Source organism: Panulirus ornatus, chromosome 19 (assembly GCF_036320965.1).
Source record: "Panulirus ornatus isolate Po-2019 chromosome 19, ASM3632096v1, whole genome shotgun sequence".
NCBI lineage: Eukaryota > Metazoa > Arthropoda > Malacostraca > Decapoda > Palinuridae > Panulirus > Panulirus ornatus.
In genome coordinates, this window is record NC_092242.1 from 63,626,802 (window position 1) to 63,648,772 (window position 21,971).

The 21,971-nt window shown below is 36.5% G+C and overlaps 2 protein-coding genes and 1 long non-coding RNA gene across 4 annotated transcripts in view; all 3 read left to right on the forward strand.

Annotated features, from left to right (window-relative positions):
* Positions 1–13,206, forward strand: part of LOC139755589 (glutamine-dependent NAD(+) synthetase-like) — a 30,670-nt gene extending 17,464 nt beyond the window's left edge. Inside the window, exons 10-15 of the mRNA XM_071674110.1 lie at positions 90–264; positions 2,746–2,921; positions 5,136–5,358; positions 8,960–9,136; positions 10,519–10,657; positions 12,384–13,206. Coding sequence (XP_071530211.1) covers positions 90–264; positions 2,746–2,921; positions 5,136–5,358; positions 8,960–9,136; positions 10,519–10,657; positions 12,384–12,700 — 1,207 coding nt within the window. The 3' untranslated portion in view covers positions 12,701–13,206. The remainder of the gene's footprint in view (positions 1–89; positions 265–2,745; positions 2,922–5,135; positions 5,359–8,959; positions 9,137–10,518; positions 10,658–12,383) is intronic.
* A 272-nt stretch (positions 13,207–13,478) lies between these two features.
* LOC139755590 (uncharacterized) lies at positions 13,479–16,826 on the forward strand. Its single transcript, XR_011714130.1, has 2 exons — positions 13,479–14,979; positions 15,231–16,826. It is a non-coding gene; the product is annotated as an uncharacterized lncRNA (long non-coding RNA).
* A 1,815-nt stretch (positions 16,827–18,641) lies between these two features.
* Positions 18,642–21,971, forward strand: part of Usp5 (ubiquitin specific protease 5) — a 38,522-nt gene continuing 35,192 nt past the window's right edge. For both annotated transcript variants that reach the window (XM_071674111.1, XM_071674112.1), the window contains exons 1-2: positions 18,642–18,800; positions 20,099–20,224. In XM_071674111.1, the coding sequence (XP_071530212.1) occupies positions 18,699–18,800; positions 20,099–20,224 (228 nt within the window). In that variant the 5' untranslated portion in view covers positions 18,642–18,698. The remainder of the gene's footprint in view (positions 18,801–20,098; positions 20,225–21,971) is intronic.

The following is a 21,971-nucleotide window of genomic DNA, read 5'->3' on the forward strand; positions in this document are numbered from 1 at the left end:
TCATTGATTGGAAACATAGTTCTAAGAAATATTGAAATAGTTATATTTTGTATATTCTTGAATGATGAAACTTTTTTCCTTTTATTCAGCTACCACATACCAATAGCAATTGACAGTATGGTATCAGCAGCACTAGGCATCTTCAGTGCTGCCACAGGTTTCATCCCAAAGTTTAGAGTGCGTGGAGGAACAGTTAGAGAAAACCTTGCCTTGCAGAACGTGCAAGCAAGACTTCGTATGGTGCTTGCCTATCTCTTTGCTCAGGTGAGGAAATCGTGATCAATGCCTAACTCACTTTTTATTTATCTGTCCATATCCTTTATGCTGTTTGCAGTACAGGTAGGTGTCTTACGTAAAATTTCTTCCACACTGATATATGCATATTTCTGCAAATTCTGTCTTATGAGTGTATATCCCAAGAATGAAGGCAGTAGATATTGTAACCTATAGACTACCCTTAACTCAAATAGGGGAATAATTTAAAAGGTTTTTATCCCCTTAAAAATAGTCAACTTTTCCATGAATTATATGAAAAATTAGTTTTTAGACCAAGACTTTTACCTGAGATCAACTTTGCATGGATATGTACCAGGAATGGGGTACTCTTATCAAATGCATTAAGTATTCATATTCATATTCAAATCCATGGGTGGGAGGATGAAAGTATTGATGCCTGTGTTCTAATACTGAGTCAGAGTATTTGTATTTGTATTCACACATTCTGTAAATCTACTAGCTTCTCTGCCGTGACACCTTGTTAGTGACCCTGGGATTAGCAACTGGACAGTCTGGCTTGGGTGAGATCAAGTTAGGCCATATCTGCAACCAGGTCTCCTTCCCCAAAACCACACTATTCCCACAACATGTGTGATCCAGATCTCACCCCACCCCCATTGCCCACTGTGCTCTTTAACCTCATCACCACCTCCAAGGTATATATATTTACACCAATTTTGTCACGGAAAGGCTGTTCCTCACAAGGTGTTTTCCTACATCAAGGTGTTTTCTTGCCAACCAGCCATTTCAGTCATCTTAATGTTGAAGTGTTGTTTATTACCCCTCTAAAACCATGTTCACATTACAAGCTTCTTCATAGTAATGCAGTAGTAATCAGAGATGGCTACTAACCAGAGAAGTTTCCAGTGCATTGATATGTACTGTATATCTGATGATAATACTAATTATGATTTGATATCTAATAATGGGTTACATTTTAAGATATCTAAATTTGTAGATGATCCTAAATTGGGAAATAGATCTACAACAGAAAATGAATGTCTGCAATATCAAACTGATACAGACAAACTAATGGACTGGTTTATTAGGTAGTAAGAGAATATTGATATTGATAAGTGCAAGGTTTAAAAAGGAAAAGGCAAGCTAATTTGTGAATTCTATCACAAAAGGTAAATGGGGTAAAGGACCTGGATATGATAATCTCTGATGATCTAAAACCATGGAAATAGTGCACAGAAGCAGTAGAAAGGCAAACAAAATTCTTATATTCATAGGTAGGGCTTTTGAATATGTCTCGGGAAATTATCCCCTTTATTTGTGTGATGTTCATAGTAATGGATATAAACTCATGAGTTAACATTTTACCTTGAATGAGGCATCTTTAACTGGATTTGTTAACATTTGGAACAATTTATCAATTAAAGTAGTTGAAAGCAATGCCAAAGATGCATTTAAGTGAAGACTTGATAGATATTTAGCTTCAAATCCACAGCTGATATTATTTGCACCTCCTTCACTGTACGATAAGTTTACAGGTCTTCATCTTTCACGTTAATGTATGAGTTTCTGTTTTTCACAATTACAAACAGCATTGTTAGGACCCATAGTATGTTGCTGTTTGAATTGACTTATTTTCAGTTGTATTTGATTGCATCATTAAATCCTTGAAAATATATTGTTTCAGTATCATTGTCTACTGTACTTTTATTTATTATAAAGATTACAGCCAATTATTTATGAATATATTCATGAATGCATTCAAATGTATTTGTATTTTGATACTTCATTCTTTTCCTGTATTTGTATTTGTGTGATGCCACCTTACCCCTAAGTCTTCTTTTGCTGCCATTGTGTCTGCATGGAGTACATTCTCACCTAGTGCAACATGCCTCTGACTAAGGTGCTGATTCTTAGGGCTAAAAGTATATATATAGGTTTATAAACAACTATGGGGAAGGCTCAGAAGCAGAGAGTTTTGTTTCTAGGTATGGGTGATGTGGATGGTATAAGAGGCATTATAATTTCTCTATCATTAAAGTGACTGGTGAAGTAACTAGTGCAGATGGTGATGTGTTTCAAATATTCCCAACAGAAGTAGTAAAAGAGTCTTGTTCAAACTCCTTTCACCTTCCCATCTTGTGTCTATCCAACTTACATCCCAGTAAATGTGGACTTAGATGTTACTTTGATTTTACCTGGATTGTTTATGCAATATGATTGTAGAGGAGAATTTCTCGTTAGAATTATGGGATTAAGGCTTGGTAATGTGATGAATGCAGAAGTGATAGTAAAACAGTAACAAGTAGGTAATGAAATGAACGATGGAATGTTAAGGCAGGAATGAGATGTGGAAAGAAAAAGAGAAACCAATAAGGATATTTGTATGAGGTGAAATAAAGTGAGTGCTGCTTTACTGGAAGGATGGAAAATGATTATGTGATTATTCACTCACTGAACTGATAGACTGGCAAAATTTTTCTGTAATTTGTCAAAGACTTTGATTTTCAGTTGATGCTCTGGGTTCGTGGAAGACAGGGTGGACTCTTGGTTTTAGGATCTGCAAATGTAGATGAGGCACTAAGGGGATACATGACTAAATATGACTGTAGTTCTGCTGATATTAATCCCATCGGTGGATTTTCCAAGGCTGACCTCAAGAGATTTCTGCTTCTAGCCAAAGACAGGCAAGTTTACAAACCAATGATTTAAGCACTTAGATCTCCTGGGAATTATTTACCTATTTTATAATTTATTTCATACATTTAGAATATATATATTTATTTATTATACTTAATCACTGTTTCCCGCTTCAGCAAGGTAGTACCAGGAAACAGATGAAGAGTGGCCCATCCACTCATATACACATATATATATATATATATATATATATATATATATATATATATACATAAATGCACATATACATATCAACATATACATCCACATACATGCACAGACATTATTTTATTCTTTATTTTGTTATACTTTGTCGCTGTCTCCAGCGTTAGCGAGGTAGCGCAAGGAAACAGACGAAAGAATGGCCCAACCCACCCACATACACATGTATACACATACAAGTCCACACATGCACATATACATACCTATACATCTCAGCGTATACATATATATACACACACACACACAGACATATACATATATACACATGTACATGATTCATACTGTCTGCCCTTATTCATTCCCGTCGCCACCCCGTCACACATGAAATGACAACCCCCTCCCCCTGCATGTGTGCGAGGTAGCACTAGGAAAAGACAACAAAGGCCACATTTGTTCACACTCAGTCTCTAGCTGTAATGTATAATGCACCAAAACCACAGCTCCCTTTCCACATCCAGGCCCCACAGAACTTTCCATGGTTCACCCTAGACGCTTCACATGCCATGGTTCAATCCATTGACAGCATGTCGACCCTGGTATACCACATCGTTCCAATTCACCCTATTCCTTGCACACCTTTCACCCTCCTGCATGTTTAGGTAAGATTAAGAAGAGGACTAAGCCTTAGAGGGAGTATCCTCACTTGTCCCCCTTATTTGTTCCTTTTTTTGGAAAAGTAAAATAAAAATGTGAGTGGAGGATTTCCAGCCCCCCGCTCCTTTCCCTTTTAGTTACCTTCTACAACACACAGAGAATATGTGGGAAGTATTCTTTCTTCCCTTTCCCCAGGGATAGTATGTATTATTAATTTCTCTGATGTCTGTTCCCTCTGGGAATTCCAATCAAGGGGGTGGCCAAGGTAAAAGTTTCCACCTATCCCTGTCCCCACATGCCTTCCTCGCATTCTGTGTCCATGTTTTGGCAAAATAGATCAGGGTTGGGAGGACTATGCTGTCCCTTAATCCTCTCTTCACATTAACACTTACATCTCTACCCTTCATTATCCTATTAAGGGACCCAGTGACTTGTACTCTTTTCTGCTCTGACCCTTATCACTCCTCTTAAATCTTTCAGTGATATAATCATATGCTTTATCATACTTTAAGATTAACATTTAGATAATGAAAAGTTTACCATAGGTTGTTAGTACTGTAAATTCAGATATCGTTAAAAGTTACTTGTATATGACATTTTATGGCAAGACTGTGTACACTTGATCCACCACCATTAAATGGAAATTACTTATAGTAAAATTTTGTCTGACAGTTTGTTATGTACAACATCCTGTGTGCAGAACTTCAAGTACATATGTATCTTTGTAGATCTTTCTTTTCTTTCTTTCATACTATTCGCCATTTCCCGCATCAGCGAGGTAGCGTTAAGAACAGAGGACTGGGCCTTTGAGGGTAATCCTCACCTGGCCCCCTTCTCTGTTCCTTCTTTTGGAAAATAAAAAAAAAAACGAGAGGGGAGGATTTCCAGCCCCCCACTCCCTCCCCTTTTAGTCGCCTTCTACGACACGCAGGGAATTTTTGTGTACACCTTTTTGCCTTAAGCATGGTAGCATCAGGAGCAGATAAGTGAACTTTTATGACTAAATCATTGTTAATTTTCTCCCTATGATCATACCTTTAGAAAATTCTGATAAAGGAAGGGAGGAATTTTAGCTCCTGCTTCTGCTCCTTTCAGTCACCTTTTACAATATGTAGGAGATAAATGACTAGAATTTTTTCCTTCCCTGTGCTGGCCCCAAGGGAATCAGTTACACTAGACTTAGGGAACCTCTGATCCAAGGAGAAAGAGAAAGAGAGCTACTTTTATGTTAATCAAGCTGCAAGCTACCCATATGGTATATTTAATAATGCTTTGATAATTTGTTTACTGAACTAATACATTGATGTGTCTGTGCTCAGATTTTTACACAATATCATAGACACTCCACTTTTTAGATAACTCTTTATTTAACTCTGAATACATTGCTGCATTTTTTCGTGTTGCAGACTTAATGTTCCTGTACTAGGTGATATTCTAGGAGCGCCACCTACTGCAGAACTTGAACCACTTGAGGAGGGCTCACTTGTACAAACAGATGAAGCAGACATGGGCATGTCATATGATGAACTGTCCACATATGGAAAGCTTCGAAAAGTTGAATGTTGTGGTCCATACTCCATGTTTGGCAAGCTAGTTCATCTTTGGTCTGATCAATGTGCACCTAAAGAGGTTTGTCAAGTCTTACACTCAATATCTTATCTAATCATTTGTTACTGTAATCATCATTATCAAGGGTTTCTTCAGTAACTTGATTGTAAGAAAATCTCTTAGAGGTGAACTGAGTTAATTGTGGCTTTAAGCTGCCTTCCAGTTTGTTTTATACCCTTCAGAAAGGGTAAGGTTCTCCATAACAAAAGACGATGATTACCACCTCTCATGCTAGATTGTCTATCAGTTGTTAATGATATACAGTGATCACAAAATTGGAATCAGCCACAAATCTTTGAAAAGAGTTAAATGCACAGGGGCCTCCTTCTGTATATAGGAGCTAGAAGTAGACAGAATACAGTGAACATAAGATTGTCATCAGCTACAAAGTTTCGAAAAGAGTTAAGTGCACTGGGGCCTCCTTCTGTATATTGGAGCTAGAAGTAGACAGAGGTTTTCCCCATTGAGCAACATTGTACCTAGAATTGCACTGATTATCTACTGTTAGAGATTTCTGACTATCTGACAATTGATGTGACTCAGAAGTTTGATAAAATAACTGGCACTAGGGTTTTTAGTAGAGTATTATCAATATCCAAGCTAAGGACCTCTTTTATGCAACTGTATATGGGAGCAGGTAAGATGGGGTCTTTTTGGGTCAGAAAGTCCTCGATGATGTTGTAATTACCTGTTTGTAGAGGGAGGGATTTTTACACTTATGTGGCCCAATCTCTTGAACATGTGTTGCTATTATATAATTTTTTTTTGATTTATGTATGGTGTCTTTATTAACCATGTTTTAATTCATTTTATCCCTTTCATTCAGCACAGTTGTACTGTAAAGCTGCTACCTTGCATCTTTTTTAACAAGTGTATTACTTAAGTTCATATTATAACTTCTGGTTGTTCTGTTTCTATGTCTCTTGAAATATTGTTCACTGCTTTCATTATTGAAATGTTTTAAAAACCACAAGGTTGTGATCAAGTCATCCCAACTCTTCTCTCTTCCCGAGTGGGCAAATTTAAAGCCTCTTGCCTTTCCCTGTAGCTCAGCTCTCTTAATTGTGGCACCATCTTTGTTGCCTTTCACTGGACCTTTTTTAGTTCTTTTCGCTTCTTTAGATTTGGTGACCACAATTGAGAAGCTCATTCTTGTTTTGCCCTTAAGTATGATAAGAACAGCTTGCTGAAATTTTCCTTATCCATAAACTTTAATGCCATCATAATATCAAAATGTAATAATATCAGACAGTTGGTCTTCATGACTTTTCTCTTAAGGTGGGTCTCTGGTAACAAATTAGGGACAAATGTCAACTCCTAATCTTTTTCGCACAGATTCCTGTGGTTTGTTTCATACTAGATAATAATCCCATCAAGGCCATCATTCGTTGTGACCCATCCTCATTACTTTATATGACCTTTGCATTACCTTTAAACATATTCATGTAGGAATCCCTACCTTCAGACATACGATTAACGTAGATTCAGAACAGAACTCTGTGGCACTCTGTGGATTGCTGGTGATTTTGACCTTTTCCGACATGTCATTTGCTCCCCTCCTGTTAGATAATCTGCCTATCAAAGGAATATCCCCCTTATCCCTGCATGGTGATCTATTCTCTCAATCAGCTTCTCATTTGTCAAATTCTTTCTGACAGTCCATGTACAGACAGACCTCCCAGCCTTCCTTTTTGTTGAAGTCAGAGCTCACTTTCTTATATGACCTCTTTTCCCTAAAACCATGCTGTCGTTTACTTAGGCAATTTCTCCTTGTTAGAAAGTCATCCATTTGCTTTCTGATTACCTTTTTCAGAAACTTACAAAAGACACTCATCAGTGAAACCAGTCCATAGTGTAGGCAGATATGACATTTACCCTTTTCCACTCCCTTGGCACTTTGTCTCTCTCCAGTGACATCTTGAACATTATTTCAAGAGGCTTGTATTGCATATCTGCACACATCTCCAGTACTTATGGTAAAATTTCATCAGGACCTTAGGCTTTGTATGAATCAGGATCTTGGGTCTTGTATGAATCAGGACCCTGGGCCTTGTATAAATCAGGACCTTCTAGTATTCTGGTAAAGTCTTTTATAGATATATCAGTGTTTTTTAAAACCTCCTCCCCATTCCATATCACTTGTGTTGGGGTTACTGTGTCTTCTATGTGAAAAGACTTATGAACTTTTCATTCAGTTCATCACATGTCCTTACATTGTCCTCTGCTACTCTTCTCTCCAAACACCTTGGCCTGATTAGCTACTCCTTAATTTACAACTGACTCTTGATGAATTTTTGGAAAAGATTTGAATATCTACTGCCTTGTTCATAATATTGTTTTCAAATTTTCTTTGTTCCTCCTTTCTTATCTTCCTATACTCACTGCTAACTCACTCATACCTTACAAATGCTGGTTGACTGGAGTGCTGTTTATATCTTCACCTTGGCTTATGTCAAAGCTCCTTTTCTTTTCGATATCTTTTGGGAAACAGGTCTTTCCTCTCTTATACCATTCCATCTGTATTAAAGTTGAGAGCTACACTTGTTCCTATTCCTTCATTGTAAACTTCGCAGACCCTATTGCCACAATGTGTTACCATTAAGATTGTTGAGATTTGTGTAGTTTTCACAAATATACCTCTTTAGGTCATGTCTCACCTATGCTTTTTTAGTATCCTTATTTGCCACACAGTCAAACTTCAGCTTTAAGTAATCACTTTTTCCAGTTGGTGCATCATTTATAATACTCTCAATAGCCATGCTAATATCGCGAAGATAAGATCTAGCTATGATGAAGTGTCAGTTCCCCTCATCGTAGAGTGCTCACTGACATGTTGATATGGGAAAAATATCCATAAACACTCAAAACTTATGTCTCCATAACTTCCTATCACCATGAGAATCCTGATCTGTCTCTTGACAGTTTGAATCCCCCATTAACTGAACTTTACCATCTGCTGAAAATGATATAACCTCACTGAAGGTGATTTTTCAATTGGAATATTACCTAATGAAAGCATTGTCTTCCAACCCTGGCATGTGATTGATAATTATGCTTTGTAGACCACATGCTAAATGTTATTCTACTTGCTTTTAATCATGATCATGTGAAAGTGTAGGGACTAGCCACACAAGGACTGACCATTTTGATAACTCCTTCTTCCTTTGAACATTGACACTGTGGGACTCATACCCTTCTTTTGTCTTCCCCTCTTCCTATAACTTTTCAGCATTTGAGTCAGGTTTTCAAGTGCCTGAGGAGTTCTGATAAACCTTTTATCCATTCTTGTATGCTTTACTCCTTTTACACATGATCGCCATGAGTAGGGCAGCAGTAATAAGCTTTATTGCTTTGGGTAATCTGGCTGAGCCAGAGAAGCTAAGTTCAGTAAGATACATATATTTGTGGCTGCCTGCTGACTTTTTTTGTCGCAGTGAGAAATAAATATACCTTTTGGAATTCTTTTGTTTTCATATCAAATGTGCTGCATGAGGATTGCAGTCATGTGGTATGGTGTGCCATAAAGCATGTTATTTTCAGGCTAATTTGTTCACATGTATAATTTTAACCTAGTTATTGTGATACTCAAGATTGGCTCTTATTGAAAGTGTCTGTTTTTCAGGTTGCAGAGAAAGTTAAGCTGTTCTTCCGTTGTTACAGTGTTAACCGCCACAAGATGACTGTTTTGACTCCAGCATACCATGCCGAGACATATTCACCTGATGATCATCGCTTTGACCACCGACAGTTCCTGTACAACTATCGCTGGGTGTGGCAGTTTAAAGCTATAGATAAAGCAGTGAGTAAAAAAATAAATGTCATTATTTTCTTGTATATAAACTTTCATCTTTCTGTCTGGATTCTGCTTGTTTATACTTTGAGTGAAAAGTCACCTTTGGTTCGGTTGTATCATCATAAGTGTATGAGAAGTACACTTTCATTGAGTTTCATCTCATTCCAGTGGAATTCATAATTTTTGCAGATGATAAAAGTACTGCTTCGAATTTACAAGAGTCCTTTAAAAGGGGTCCTGTGGTTATAGAAACAGATACGTAAAGCACTCAAATGCTTTGATTTTTTTACTGATGATAGTGCTGTTGTGGCTGAGGCATTTACAGGGGGTACCTAACTTAAGAGTGTCTGACCTATGAACACCCGCACTTATGATTGGACAATTACTCATACGTATGAACTGCCAAACTGCATGTTTTTTCAGTAAATTTTGCTTAACTTGATGTTCTGTCAACTATATTTACTTTGGAATACAATATCTAAAACATTATTACACTCAGGTATAGGTAGTTTCTCTGACTTCATGCATTTCTTAATATGTTCCAGCTTATGAACAAATTGACTGACAAACAGGTTCCAGTAACCAAACCCATTCATAACCTGGGGACCCCTCTAGTTATATGTAAAAAAAAGATTTTTATTCTTGTTGCATCCTTTTTTGGAGAAATTTTTTTTTCTATATACTTTTTTCTGAAAGAATTGTTATTTGTGGTATTCTTTTCCTGGCTGCAAATCCTTTATGTTAGGCTTCATGCTCATTGCAACTTTAATTTGGGGATTTCTTTTTTATATTCATTTGCCCTTCTTAGATCAGTAAGGCAGCATCAGGAGCAGATGATCAGTTTCCTCATTTGCACACATCCAGTCTCTTGCTGTCATGTATGGTATACTGAAACCAGAGCCCAGAGTCTTCCATCCTCATTTGCACACATCCAGTCTCTTGCTGTCATGTATGGTATACTGAAACCAGAGCCCAGAGTCTTCCATCCACATCTAAACTCTCCCTTTTCTTGTTCCTTCCACTTCTGACATGTATACTCTTTGTCAACCTTTCCTCACTCATTTTCTCCATATGTCCAAACCACTTAAGCACACCCCATTCAGCTCTCTCAAAAATTCATCGGTAGTCCTTTATGAAGTAACACTAGATCCAAAAAATGTCTCAGCTCAGAAAATTTTTGGAGGTTGCATTACTGAAGGTGGAGGTCGTTAGTGCAGTAGCCTCATAATGATTTTTCCCACAACTTTTGGCAGAGTGAAAGGTGAAAAAGATGGATTTTCTATGGATGCTATGTGATAGTTAAACAACTGATTTTAAGGAACAAATATCTCACGTTTTACTTTTATGTACTCAAAACCCTTTAACATAAATGATGTATTACTCCAAAGGTGGAAAAGTTAGATTGTGGAAGGGATGGAGATCAAGTTGAACGAAGTGGGTCTACATGTTCCAATAAAGGCAGTCGGTCGTCTTCCTTCACACGGCCTTCATCGCGGTCATCCAACAACTCACTCACTGGATTTACTGGTAAGACATGATTAGTTACTGATTCTTGCATTCTGCATTTCATATTTTTGAAAAAAAATGTAACAAGATCCATAATATGCTGTAAACACTGAGTTAGACAATGGAAATTTAGGTGTTATGGATTATGGACAAATAAAAGAATGCAAACAGTGCTTTATTATTTTTCTCTTCTCAATTGCCTCGTCAGTGTTAACAAGTGGTGTCACGAACAAAACAACAACAACATCAACAACAAAATAGCCTCATTTGCACACATCCTCTCACTGATTGCCATGTTCAATGTATCTACTAACTACAGCCAACCCCCACAGACTACTCCAGGCTTACCATGACTGCTTTATATACCTTGGTTCAACCTACTGACAATATGGCGTCTTTCCCACACACTCCACATCAGTCCAGTTAATTCTGGCACATGCATGCTTCTCACTCTCTTGAATGTTTAGGCCTGATACCTGAAAGCCACATTCTCTCCATCCTTCCATCTACTTCTTGGTCGTCTTGTCCTCCTTCCTCTCTTCATTTCTAGTATGCAGATCTTATTAATATTTCTTTACACATTCTGTCCATATGTCTAAACCAGTTTAGCATACCCTGTTCAACTTTATGTATCAGACTGCACTTACTTCCTCACCATACCAAGGCTATCCAAAAAGATTTACCAGAGCCCACCAAGAAAGATGGTAGGATATTTAATGTACAAAACAAAATGACACATTTCATTGGTATAAGCACAGGAATATTCCAAAGGAGCTTTGATAAATAGATAAAAAAATTTCAGATGAGCTCAAGATTGATAATAATTTTACAATGAATTTGGCTGCAGAGAAAAACAGTATTGGTAATTAAGCAAGATAAGTGGTGAGTGCTTTGCATAATGGTGTGCTGCATTATAGCTTTGCATAATGGTAGAGTCTCTGAATACTTAATTGTAAGTATGTAGGTACCGCATCATTCCACTTCAAACTAACCTACTTCACACCTTATATAGTCCTCATGCACTCTGAATGCAGCCCATCCACCCATCTCCTTTCTTGTGAATACTTTTGATCCTACAATGCTCTTAGGACTTCTGTCCCTTCATACATACTCATCTTTGCCTAGACAAACACTCGCCATCTTCTTCCACACACCCCTTAATATACCCAGGACTTAGCTCTCCCTTCCATTTAAAAAACTCATTTCATAGTTTATTTTTCTATCTGCTGCAACAGCCACACCCAGGTACCATATCTGAAGCACTCCATGTATGCCAGGTCTTCTTCATTCAGACTTACATGCAAACCATGTTGGTTCAACCACGTACTGACCTCAGAATCTTATTTTTTTCACCATTACTCACAACTTTTTCCTTTTACATTTTTCTGAACTCTTTCCATAGCTTTTGGAGTTTATGTCCAATCTTCCACCAGAGGTGTATCATTTGCAAATATGAAGTGATTCTCTTCCCATGCTTCCCCACCCTCAGCATACCATAGACCTACCTCTTACCTTAAGACCTTTACATTACCTCCCTCACCACCTTGTTCATAACAAATTAGAGAACCAATTTAATTTTCATTTTTATTATATTTCATTTAGTATGAATAAAATTCAAGTTGTATTGAAAAATTCATGTCTTGTACAGCCATCATTGTATACATTAAATATGCCTATGACGATGGATTTTTAGGAAATAGAATCATGTCCAATGTGAGCATCATTGAAATACCTTTACTACTCATAGGTAGTGAGTCTCATCGTCGAGGAGTAGAAGTAGCACCTGGACCTGTCATTCAAGATGCACACAGTGAACAAGACTGCACAAATGAAAGTAAACATATTGCATTGAACATGATAGTGCCACACTACCAAGATCAGAAAATGGAAAGTAGTAAAAGTTCATCCTCTCATCTTGGACCTGCTAGTGAGGAAGACCGAAAACGCCGTGGATCAACATCAATCTTTGTTAATGCTCTTGGACACAGTGCTCAGAAAGCAAGTCGTTGTGGGGATTCAGCTTCTTCTACCATTCAGTACCTTAATAACAACATACAAATGTAAAGAGTTTTTTAGTAGATAATAACATTTTAGATTTTTTTTTTCATATGTAATTGCTTTTTCCAACTTTGTATAGGAAACATCAGGAATGTGATAATACTGGCCTCACTTACACATCTCCACTCTCCAGCTGTCAAGTATGATTTACTGAAACCAGCACTTACCATCCACAACCAGGTCTTTTAGATTGCTTCATATGCTCTGGATCAGTCCATTACCATCTTGTTGATCCTATATTTCACATGAATCCAGTTCATTCTATCCTATGCATGCCTTTCATTTTCCTGAATGTTTAGGCCCCAGTACCCCAAAGCCTCCTTCAGTCATTCCTTTCATCTCCTTCTAGGTCTCCCTATTCCCATTTGTTTCATCTACTTTTAATATTAAGATCCTCTTAGTCAGTCTTTCTTTGCTCATCTTTGTTATATATATATATATATATATATATATATATTTTTTTTTTTTTTTTTCATACTATCCGCCATTTCCCGCGACAGCGAGGTAGCGTTAAGAACAGAGGACTGGGCCTTTGAGGAAATATCCTCACCTGGCCCTCTTCTCTGTTCCTTCTTTTGGAAAATTAAAAAAAAAGAAAAAAAAAACGAGAGGGGAGGATTTCCAGCCCCCCGCTCCCTTCCCTTTTAGTCGCCTCCTACGACACGCAGGGAATACGTGGGAATATTCCCTGGGGATAGGGGAGAAAGAATACTTCCCACGTATTCCCTGCGTGTCATAGAAGGCGACTAAAAGGGAAGGGAGCGGGGGGCTGGAAATCCTCCCCTCTCGTTTTTTTTTTTTTTATTTTCCAAAAGAAGGAACAGAGAAGAGGTCCAGGTGAGGATATTCCCTCAAAGGCCCAGTCCTCTGTTCTTAACGCTACCTCGCTATCGCGGGAAATAGCGAATAGTATGACAAAAAAAAAATGCTTAATATAATGCCTTTATTGATTTATATATATACATTATTAGTTTTGTTATTCTTACCAAAGTTATAATATGTTTAGGCCTGTATAATCGTAATATATTAGGCCGGTGGTACGAGAATGGCAGAAATAAGCCACCTGAGCTAGAGTTTGTGTGTGGCTTCCCTTTCTCCCATTAGATCACAGAAGATATTACAGTCCTCCTAAGTTCATACCATTTCTGCATATCCCAATCAGCTCTCAATCAGACTGCTCTTACTGTCACTCTTCTCTCCTATACTTTTATTCCTTATGTGAACAACCAGCCGTACAACAAATATTCTTCAGCATTACATTTTCAACATATCCACCCTCTCCCTTTATTTTACATTCAAGACCCAAGACACATCCATACTACACTTAAGACTAATGTACCTAAAATATACCCATCTTTGTCTTAACATGCACCCATCCTCCATCTTTTGATTCTTTTCAGCTCCCATAGTTCTATCTGCTGCCATGTCCATTCTTAGGTACTTTAAAGCATTCCACTTCCTTCATGTCCTCACTATTTAGTTATATACAGATTCCCTCATGCACCTCTTACCTTACTTTTGTTTACATTTACTCCAAACTTTTTCTTTCACACACTCTCCCAAACTCTACTGCCAGCTTCTAAAGATTCTATCTGGTCTTCCATCACATCCATGTCATCATCAAACTGCAGCTGATTCATCTTCCATACTTTATTATGTGAAACACACCCTAGACCTGCACCTCAGTCTAAGATTCTTACATTCACCTCCCTCATCACCTTGTCTGTAAACAGATTAATCAGTCTTGATGACATTATACATCTTTGCTGCACACCCACCTTCACCTTCACACTTACCTTCCCCTCTTCTTACTTGTACAGATGTCTTCACAGTTCTTCACTGCTTTTCATAACTTTAGAATTTTAAGAGTTACAATATTTTAATGATGACATGATTAATTAATCTGGGGCACTTGACAGGACTATAAAAAGACATTTGCAACATTATACTTATAGAGGTTGTGTCTCTTTTAATTTGGTTTGGGTTTGTGGAAACATGATGGTAATAAAAAAAATAACAGCAGTCTTTTTGTTGTAAAGTTACACTTCAATAATCATTTTGATGTAATACTGAATTTATAGAATTCATTGTATTGAGCCATTGTATTCAATTCCAGAAGTGAGCCATGCAGCCAACCAGGTTCATTTAGGTAATAGCTTGTATGGTTCTACAGTTTGTAGCATGTTTTGCATATAAGCCTCTGAATTTAAGTATCCAGCAATTGTGATTTATTGCCAAGCTCAAATAAGCTATTAGTAAACAATAACTTAGTCAAAACCTCCTGTGTATTTTTTTTTTCTTTTTTTTTTTCAAACTATTCGCCATTTCCCGCATCAGCGAGGTAGCGTTAAGAACAGAGAACTGGGCCACTGAGGGAATATCCTCACCCCAGTGGCCCCCTTCTCTGTTCCTTCTTTTGGAAAATTAAAAAAAATTGAGAGGGGAGGATTTCCAGCCCCCCGCTCCCTCCCCTTTTAGTCGCCTTCTACGACACGCAGGGAATACGTGGGAAGTATTCTTTCTCCCCTATCCCCAGGGATTTTTTTACATATGCTTATTTATAAGTTTTTTGTACTGCTTTTATGAAAGTGATCATAATTATTTAAGTGAATACTTTATTGGTATGACTGCATTATAAAACTTCATTGTGTAATTATTTTTCATATGTTTCATCAGTTCTGCCTTGACAGTTTATGCTGATTAATGATATTCAACAAATGTTTATGCACAGTGTATACACTTGTAGCTACTGCTCATGAGGGTAAGATGTATATACGTATATATGTATATATATGCATAAAGTTGTTTGCCTCTTTGTGTTCTTATGGGTGCATATCGCTTCAAAGTCAGAGTGAGCTTTACAGAAATAATCTAATTGCCCACATCTGCCTCTGTTTCCACTTCATTAAAGTTTTGAGTAATTCCTTCAATTTATTTGACCAGCTAGGCTGTAATCATTGTTTACTATATTCATTTAATGCCATTAGGTATTTTTCTGTTTTAGGAGTTACTGTAAGCAGTTATTTATTGTGTAAGTCTATGGGTGTATGATGAACACATGAACGAAGAAAACTTGAAATGTGGTCTTTGAATTGGCCAAAATCTTTTTTTCAAAAGTATGCATAGACTTTAATTCACTCCATCATACTAGGCAGAATAATGCATGTCCTTTTAATTGCATGAAATTAACAGGTTGACATTATTTAAGATGGTAGTGGGAAAGCAGTTAAATGTTGAGAAATGCATGGCACTGTTAGAAAATTTGAGATCCATGGTGAATTGGAGCAGTATTCATCTCCTTTTTTTTTTTCTACAGAACTTACAAGAGCCCCATTCACATGTGTACAGTTTACCTTTGCAACCCAAAATTCATAGGGACTAAGGTGGAATTTGCACTTTGATAGGAAATGCATATTAAATCAATACATGTTGAGTATCCCTTATCCGAAATACCTGTGACCAGAAGTGTTTCGGATTTTGGAATATTTGCATATACATAATGAGATATATCTTTAGGATGGGACCCAAGTCTTAACACAAAATCCATTTATGTTTCATATACACCATATACACATGCTCTGAAGGTACTTTATAATATTTTCAATAATTTTGCACATAACACAAAGTTTGTATAACACTGAACACCAGAGAGCAGAGCTGTCATAACCTCAGCTGCCCATGTGGACAATCTGTGGTTGTTTGACATCACTTTCATTCCTGACTGAATTTACATGCTATGGATAAGCAATCATTTTTTACTTATTCACACATAAGTACTTAACAGTCAAATGAATATGGAATGCCACTGATACAGTAGAAAATAATGAGTTAAGGTGTGGAATTTTCTACTTGCAACATCATGTTGCAGCTCAAAATGTTACGGATTTTGAAGCAGTTTGGATTTTTGGATTGGGGATGCTCAACCTGTAATGAAAAGACAAAGATATATATAAAACATGGTAAATGATGTGACACTACAATAGTTTAGAAAGAAATGTCCCGTGGTTTTGACAGCAATTCATGGGAAGTACAGGCTGTGACACCATTACTGCATGGTCTTTATTGATATAGTTTGATAAATCATATAGTTTAGGTAATGTATTAATTGTGTAGAAATAAAAAGGTAATCAAACTTTGTTTAATTGCTGATTCAAAAGAATGATAATGAAAACTTCAAGAACAAGGTCACTAACATTCCATTTATTTTATATTAGTCTGAAGTGTTGAAAAAAATATTAAAGGCCTGTCAAATTTCTAATGATTAGAATTTGATGTGTAGAACATGGTAAACATTAAAATGTTAGGATAAGTTAGAAAGGAATCTACTTTTATTTTCAACTGTGGTAACGAGAGTCTTGAGATGTGTGGGCTACAACATTTATTTATTTATTCATTATACTTTGTCGCTGTCTCCCTCTTTAGCGAGGTAGCGCTAGGAAACAGACGAAAGAATGGCCCAACCCACCCACGTACACATGTATATACATACACGTCCACACACAGCACATACACATATCTATACATCTCCGTATATATATATATATATATATATATATATATATATATATATATATATATATATATATATATACACAGACATATACATATATACACATGTACATAATTCATAATGTCTGCCCTTATTCATTTCCGTCGCCATCCCGCCACACATGAAATGACAGCCCCCTCCCCCCTCATGTGCGCGGGGTAACGCTAGGAAAAGACAACAAAGGCCACATTCGATCACACTCAGTCTCTAGCTGTCATGTATAATGCACCGAAACCACAGCTCCTTTTCCACATCCAGGCCCCAGGAAACTTGATCACCGTTTCCTGCTTTAGCGATATAGCGCCAGAAACATGAAGAAAGGCCACATCCGCACATCCACTTACTTGACTGGAGCAACACTCAGATGACTGTTTCTTGACATTTGACTGTTGATAGAAATGTAATAGGATCTAGCATTATTAAACACAGCTTTCATAATAATCTCAACATCAGTGTACGCATGCACAAATTAGATCCTTATCATTATCAAAAGAATTTTTAACATGTGCCAAAAGAATTTTTAACATGTACTAGTTTGTTTATGAGTTAATGATTGCAAATCCATTACTGACTCTTGCCTTTCTTGACGTACCGCTTGTCGTTTGATAACATCAGAGTTCAATATCCTCATTATTTCTGTATCTTTAAAGATGTAAATTATCAAAACCACACCCAAAATTTTCCAAAACCCACCCATCCATAGTACTCGTAAATGTGCTCAGTCTTTTAATATTCGATTGTAATCATTATGAAATCAATCTATTTCGTAACTAGTTCAATTATGATTTTGCAATCCCTTAATGTTATTTCTTTACTTTGTGACATCAATTATCTTAAATGTGTTATTAGATTCACATTGGAAGTGTATTTTTAATTTCCTTATGTGCTATCTTCGGTATGTAATATATATATTTGTATTTTGCGGCATGAATCCAGATCAAACAAAGCCCACAAATTTAGAAAATCGAACAAGGAATTATCGTTGATTTTGCCCGGCCGTCTGTGTCATCTGAGTTCAGATATTCATCTTGCGTTCAATAAATGCTAACATTAACTATCACAGTAACATTTTACTTGAAATGATATTGTACCCGTAAATTGTTTTTATCGAGGCAGAATATCAGATTATATTGAGGACCACATCAGAAATAAGTATATGTAATTATACTTCATATGTCGTCGTCGATGATCATAGAATGAATATTTCACCAAAAATAAACTGAACTCATTTGAGTGTCATTGAATAGGCTCGTTTCCTTCGTGCTATCTATTATTTACACCAACCTTATTGATTTATAGAAAACCATTAGGTACAAGAAGACTTTATTCATCAATTTTGACATTAACCGTAACAACAAGTATCATGGGGAGAAAATAAAATTGGTTTATTAGGAGCTATAAACTAGAAATTTACTCTGGTGAAAATAGCTTTGCTTTGGTTTGGATTCTGGTGTCATGACAATGGAGAAGTTGAGGAATCATTTTAGCAAAATACGCATTCCCAAGGGCGGGGACAGAGTTTACAAGGATGAATGCATGCTCTGCTATGACACCCCAGTAAGTGTGTGTCCTGCCATGAATGATTTATGCTGTAAGATGCTGACAATTGACATATATTTATAAGGTGTGTCAAGTGAAGGCCCTGGTCAGCACCAGTGATATAGAGAGTCGACCCGGTGAATTATATTTCTTGATTTCTAAGACGAAGTTTGGTGGAATTGTTGGCCGTGTTTGCCTCGTGACGGGCTTGTGGGTTAGTGTTGAGTGAGAAGAGTGGGATTAACCTGAACAGTTGACGGGAATCATACTTGCGTGACTCATCCTTGATGGAAACATTTGTACCTTTGTAATATGTTAGTATTCACTTAGCTGTTATCCTGAGAATCTGGTGTTTATAGTCTGTTATAAAGCTTATTGACGTTGTTTGATGGAGTTGATGGTAATATTCAAGTGTTTGAGTAATTTGATGGTGATATTCAACCTTAGTGTGCTTTGTATCAAACCTTTTCATATTATGGATGAAATTCGGTGCTTATGATGTTAATTTGTGTGTAACTAACTTTTAATTCTTCCTAATTATTGCTGGTAATTCTGCTCAGCTCATTGGTATTAGTTTTCAGTAATTATGAAATCATTCTGTTTTGTATGGAAGTCAAATACATTTTTGTACGCTTGTTTTCATTCTTTATGCTGTATCATCACTCATTTTGAAGATATGAGGACCACATAGGAATAAATGTTTGTGTATATTTAGTGTAATGTCTTCAGGGAATATGTTCATCTTGTATTATGCCAAAATAAACTTTGACTTATTCGCTCATCATATTAACTATGGAATGTGATAAATATTGAGATAGAATTGTATTAACGTGTGTATAACAGTGATTGGGATCATTGTTTGGTAAAAGTCAAGTTCAGCAATGCACTTATTTTTGAATACTTAGTTCTTTTTTTTGTGGTACTCATTATTGAATTTTTAGAATTGTGCATTAGAACTTGTGCATTAGAACTTGGATTCTCGTACCCTCCTGATAAAGATATGGTCCTGTACCTGTAGCCACGGCCAAAATATTCAGCTTTGGCTCTGTAGAATAGAAACCTAATCAACCCTATGGTTATTTGGACTACTAACCTTTTCCTGCTTGAGAGGAAACTCTCTGTTAGACCTTCCTAAGGTACAAAATTTTTAATCTTTATAGTGATCAGGATTTCTGTTGGGTATATAAGGGATTCAAACTGTGATTTGTAGAGGGTGTTTGAAATTGTGTAAGATGAACATGTATTAGAATTGTAGGTTATGTTCTTTTGTATTATTTGAATATATATGATATTGGAATTCCTACATCTTTTTACAGGAAAGTGAGACTGGATTGTATGTTTGTCTGAACACCTTTTATAGCTGGAGCAAGGAACATGTTGCACGATATTCACAACGAACAGGGAATTGCATCTTCTTGCACCTCAGGCGGAATAAGAAAGAGGTATGGATATGTTGTATTTATGTCTCGCACTGATAAGTTTAGGGATCATGAGATTGCTAGAAATATATTAAGTGTACCCAGTTATTGGGTATGCCATTTAACCTTCTGTTATATTTTTCATACAGATTATAATTTGTGAAGATTTAATTTATTGTACACTTCAGTTTCATACCCTCTCATACTGTCTCATTAAATGCCATGTGTAGTCGTATATTTCATATTTGATAGACTGTATATATTTGATATCATTGAGTATATATTCTTAATGGGAATACAGGAATAGTATAATTTTTCTGTGTGGTTGCTGGGTGTGGTGTGTATATGTGCGTATTGTTTGTATGCATGTATTTGTCTTGAGTCTAAGAGTATGTTTTGGCCACGTTGCATCTTCTTCCCAGGTCTTACCTCAAAAGTACTATATATTTACATAAAAATATCTATTTTGACATTTGATGATGTAAAGATGTAAAGCAAAGATTAATCTATTTTTAATATTTGTTTATTATTTTACAAGCCATATAATTTTCATCACTATACATAAGTGAGAAGAATTAAACATTGCATGATTATTTTGGACATATGAAACAAATAAACAATTTATCTGAGCTACATATTTTATTTATATAAGACATGACATATATACATGTAACTGACAATGATTAGAATGAAAAACAAAGTATATCAGTTATATAACCAATTATAGTTTAGACCTTCCTATTATTAGAAATAGAATTAACAACAAAGAATACTATTATGCTGAAGAACCTAAAAAGAAAATGTAAAACGATAAATATTTTATAGAAAAAATTAACAGACATTATCGGACTAAAAATCAAGTTATCGTACATTAACTGGTTCGATAATTATGGAAGTTAACTTCTTAAAATAGTCCGATAACAAAAATTAACTTTGATAATTATCTTTTATTAGATTATTGGTTTAGTGCCCAACTTTGTATATGATATTGTTGGAGCTACTATTCCTTCAACATATCCATTTTTGCTTTCTGAGAACTTTCTCTCTTTCCACACATTCATCACTCCCAGAACCTTTGCTCTTTCCCACATAAGGAGGGCAGTGTCAGAAACAAAGAAGCACAGCATTTACTCACATCCAATTTCAAACTGTCTTGCACATTGCACTGAAACCACAGCTCTAAACCCACAACTAGGCCCCACAGACCTTTCCATGGTTTCCCCAAGCCACTTCATGTTCCCTGGTTCAGTCCATTGACAGTAAGTTGTCCCCTCTAAAGCTTGTCATTTCCTGTTCATTCTGTCTCATGGACACTTTTCACCCTCCTGCATGTTTAGGCCTCCATCACTCAAAATCTTTTTCACTCCACCCTGCTATGATTTCAGGTCCCATATGAGATTGAGATAGCTGACTTGAAAAATGTGGCTGATGGATGTGAAAACATAGTCTTGAGTGGTCAGTTGTTGCTTTCTGACTCGTTACTCCACTCTTCACCATGCTCAGGATTTTTAAATACTCTAGACCATATATGGCACACTATTAGTAAATTCCCGGTGTCCCATGTCATATGTGGCACACCAACTGTCAGTTGTAAGGGGTTTTAAACTTTTTGGAGTATGTAACCCTATCAGTCTCTCATTAAATACCCCACAGGTCCCTATAAAGCTTTCATGGAATCCAAAGATTATGTATTGAAAATTCCTGCTGAGTGATAGCTTTGTTTTGATTCGTCTCATGAAAGTCTGCCACATTGTATCAGTTTACCACAACT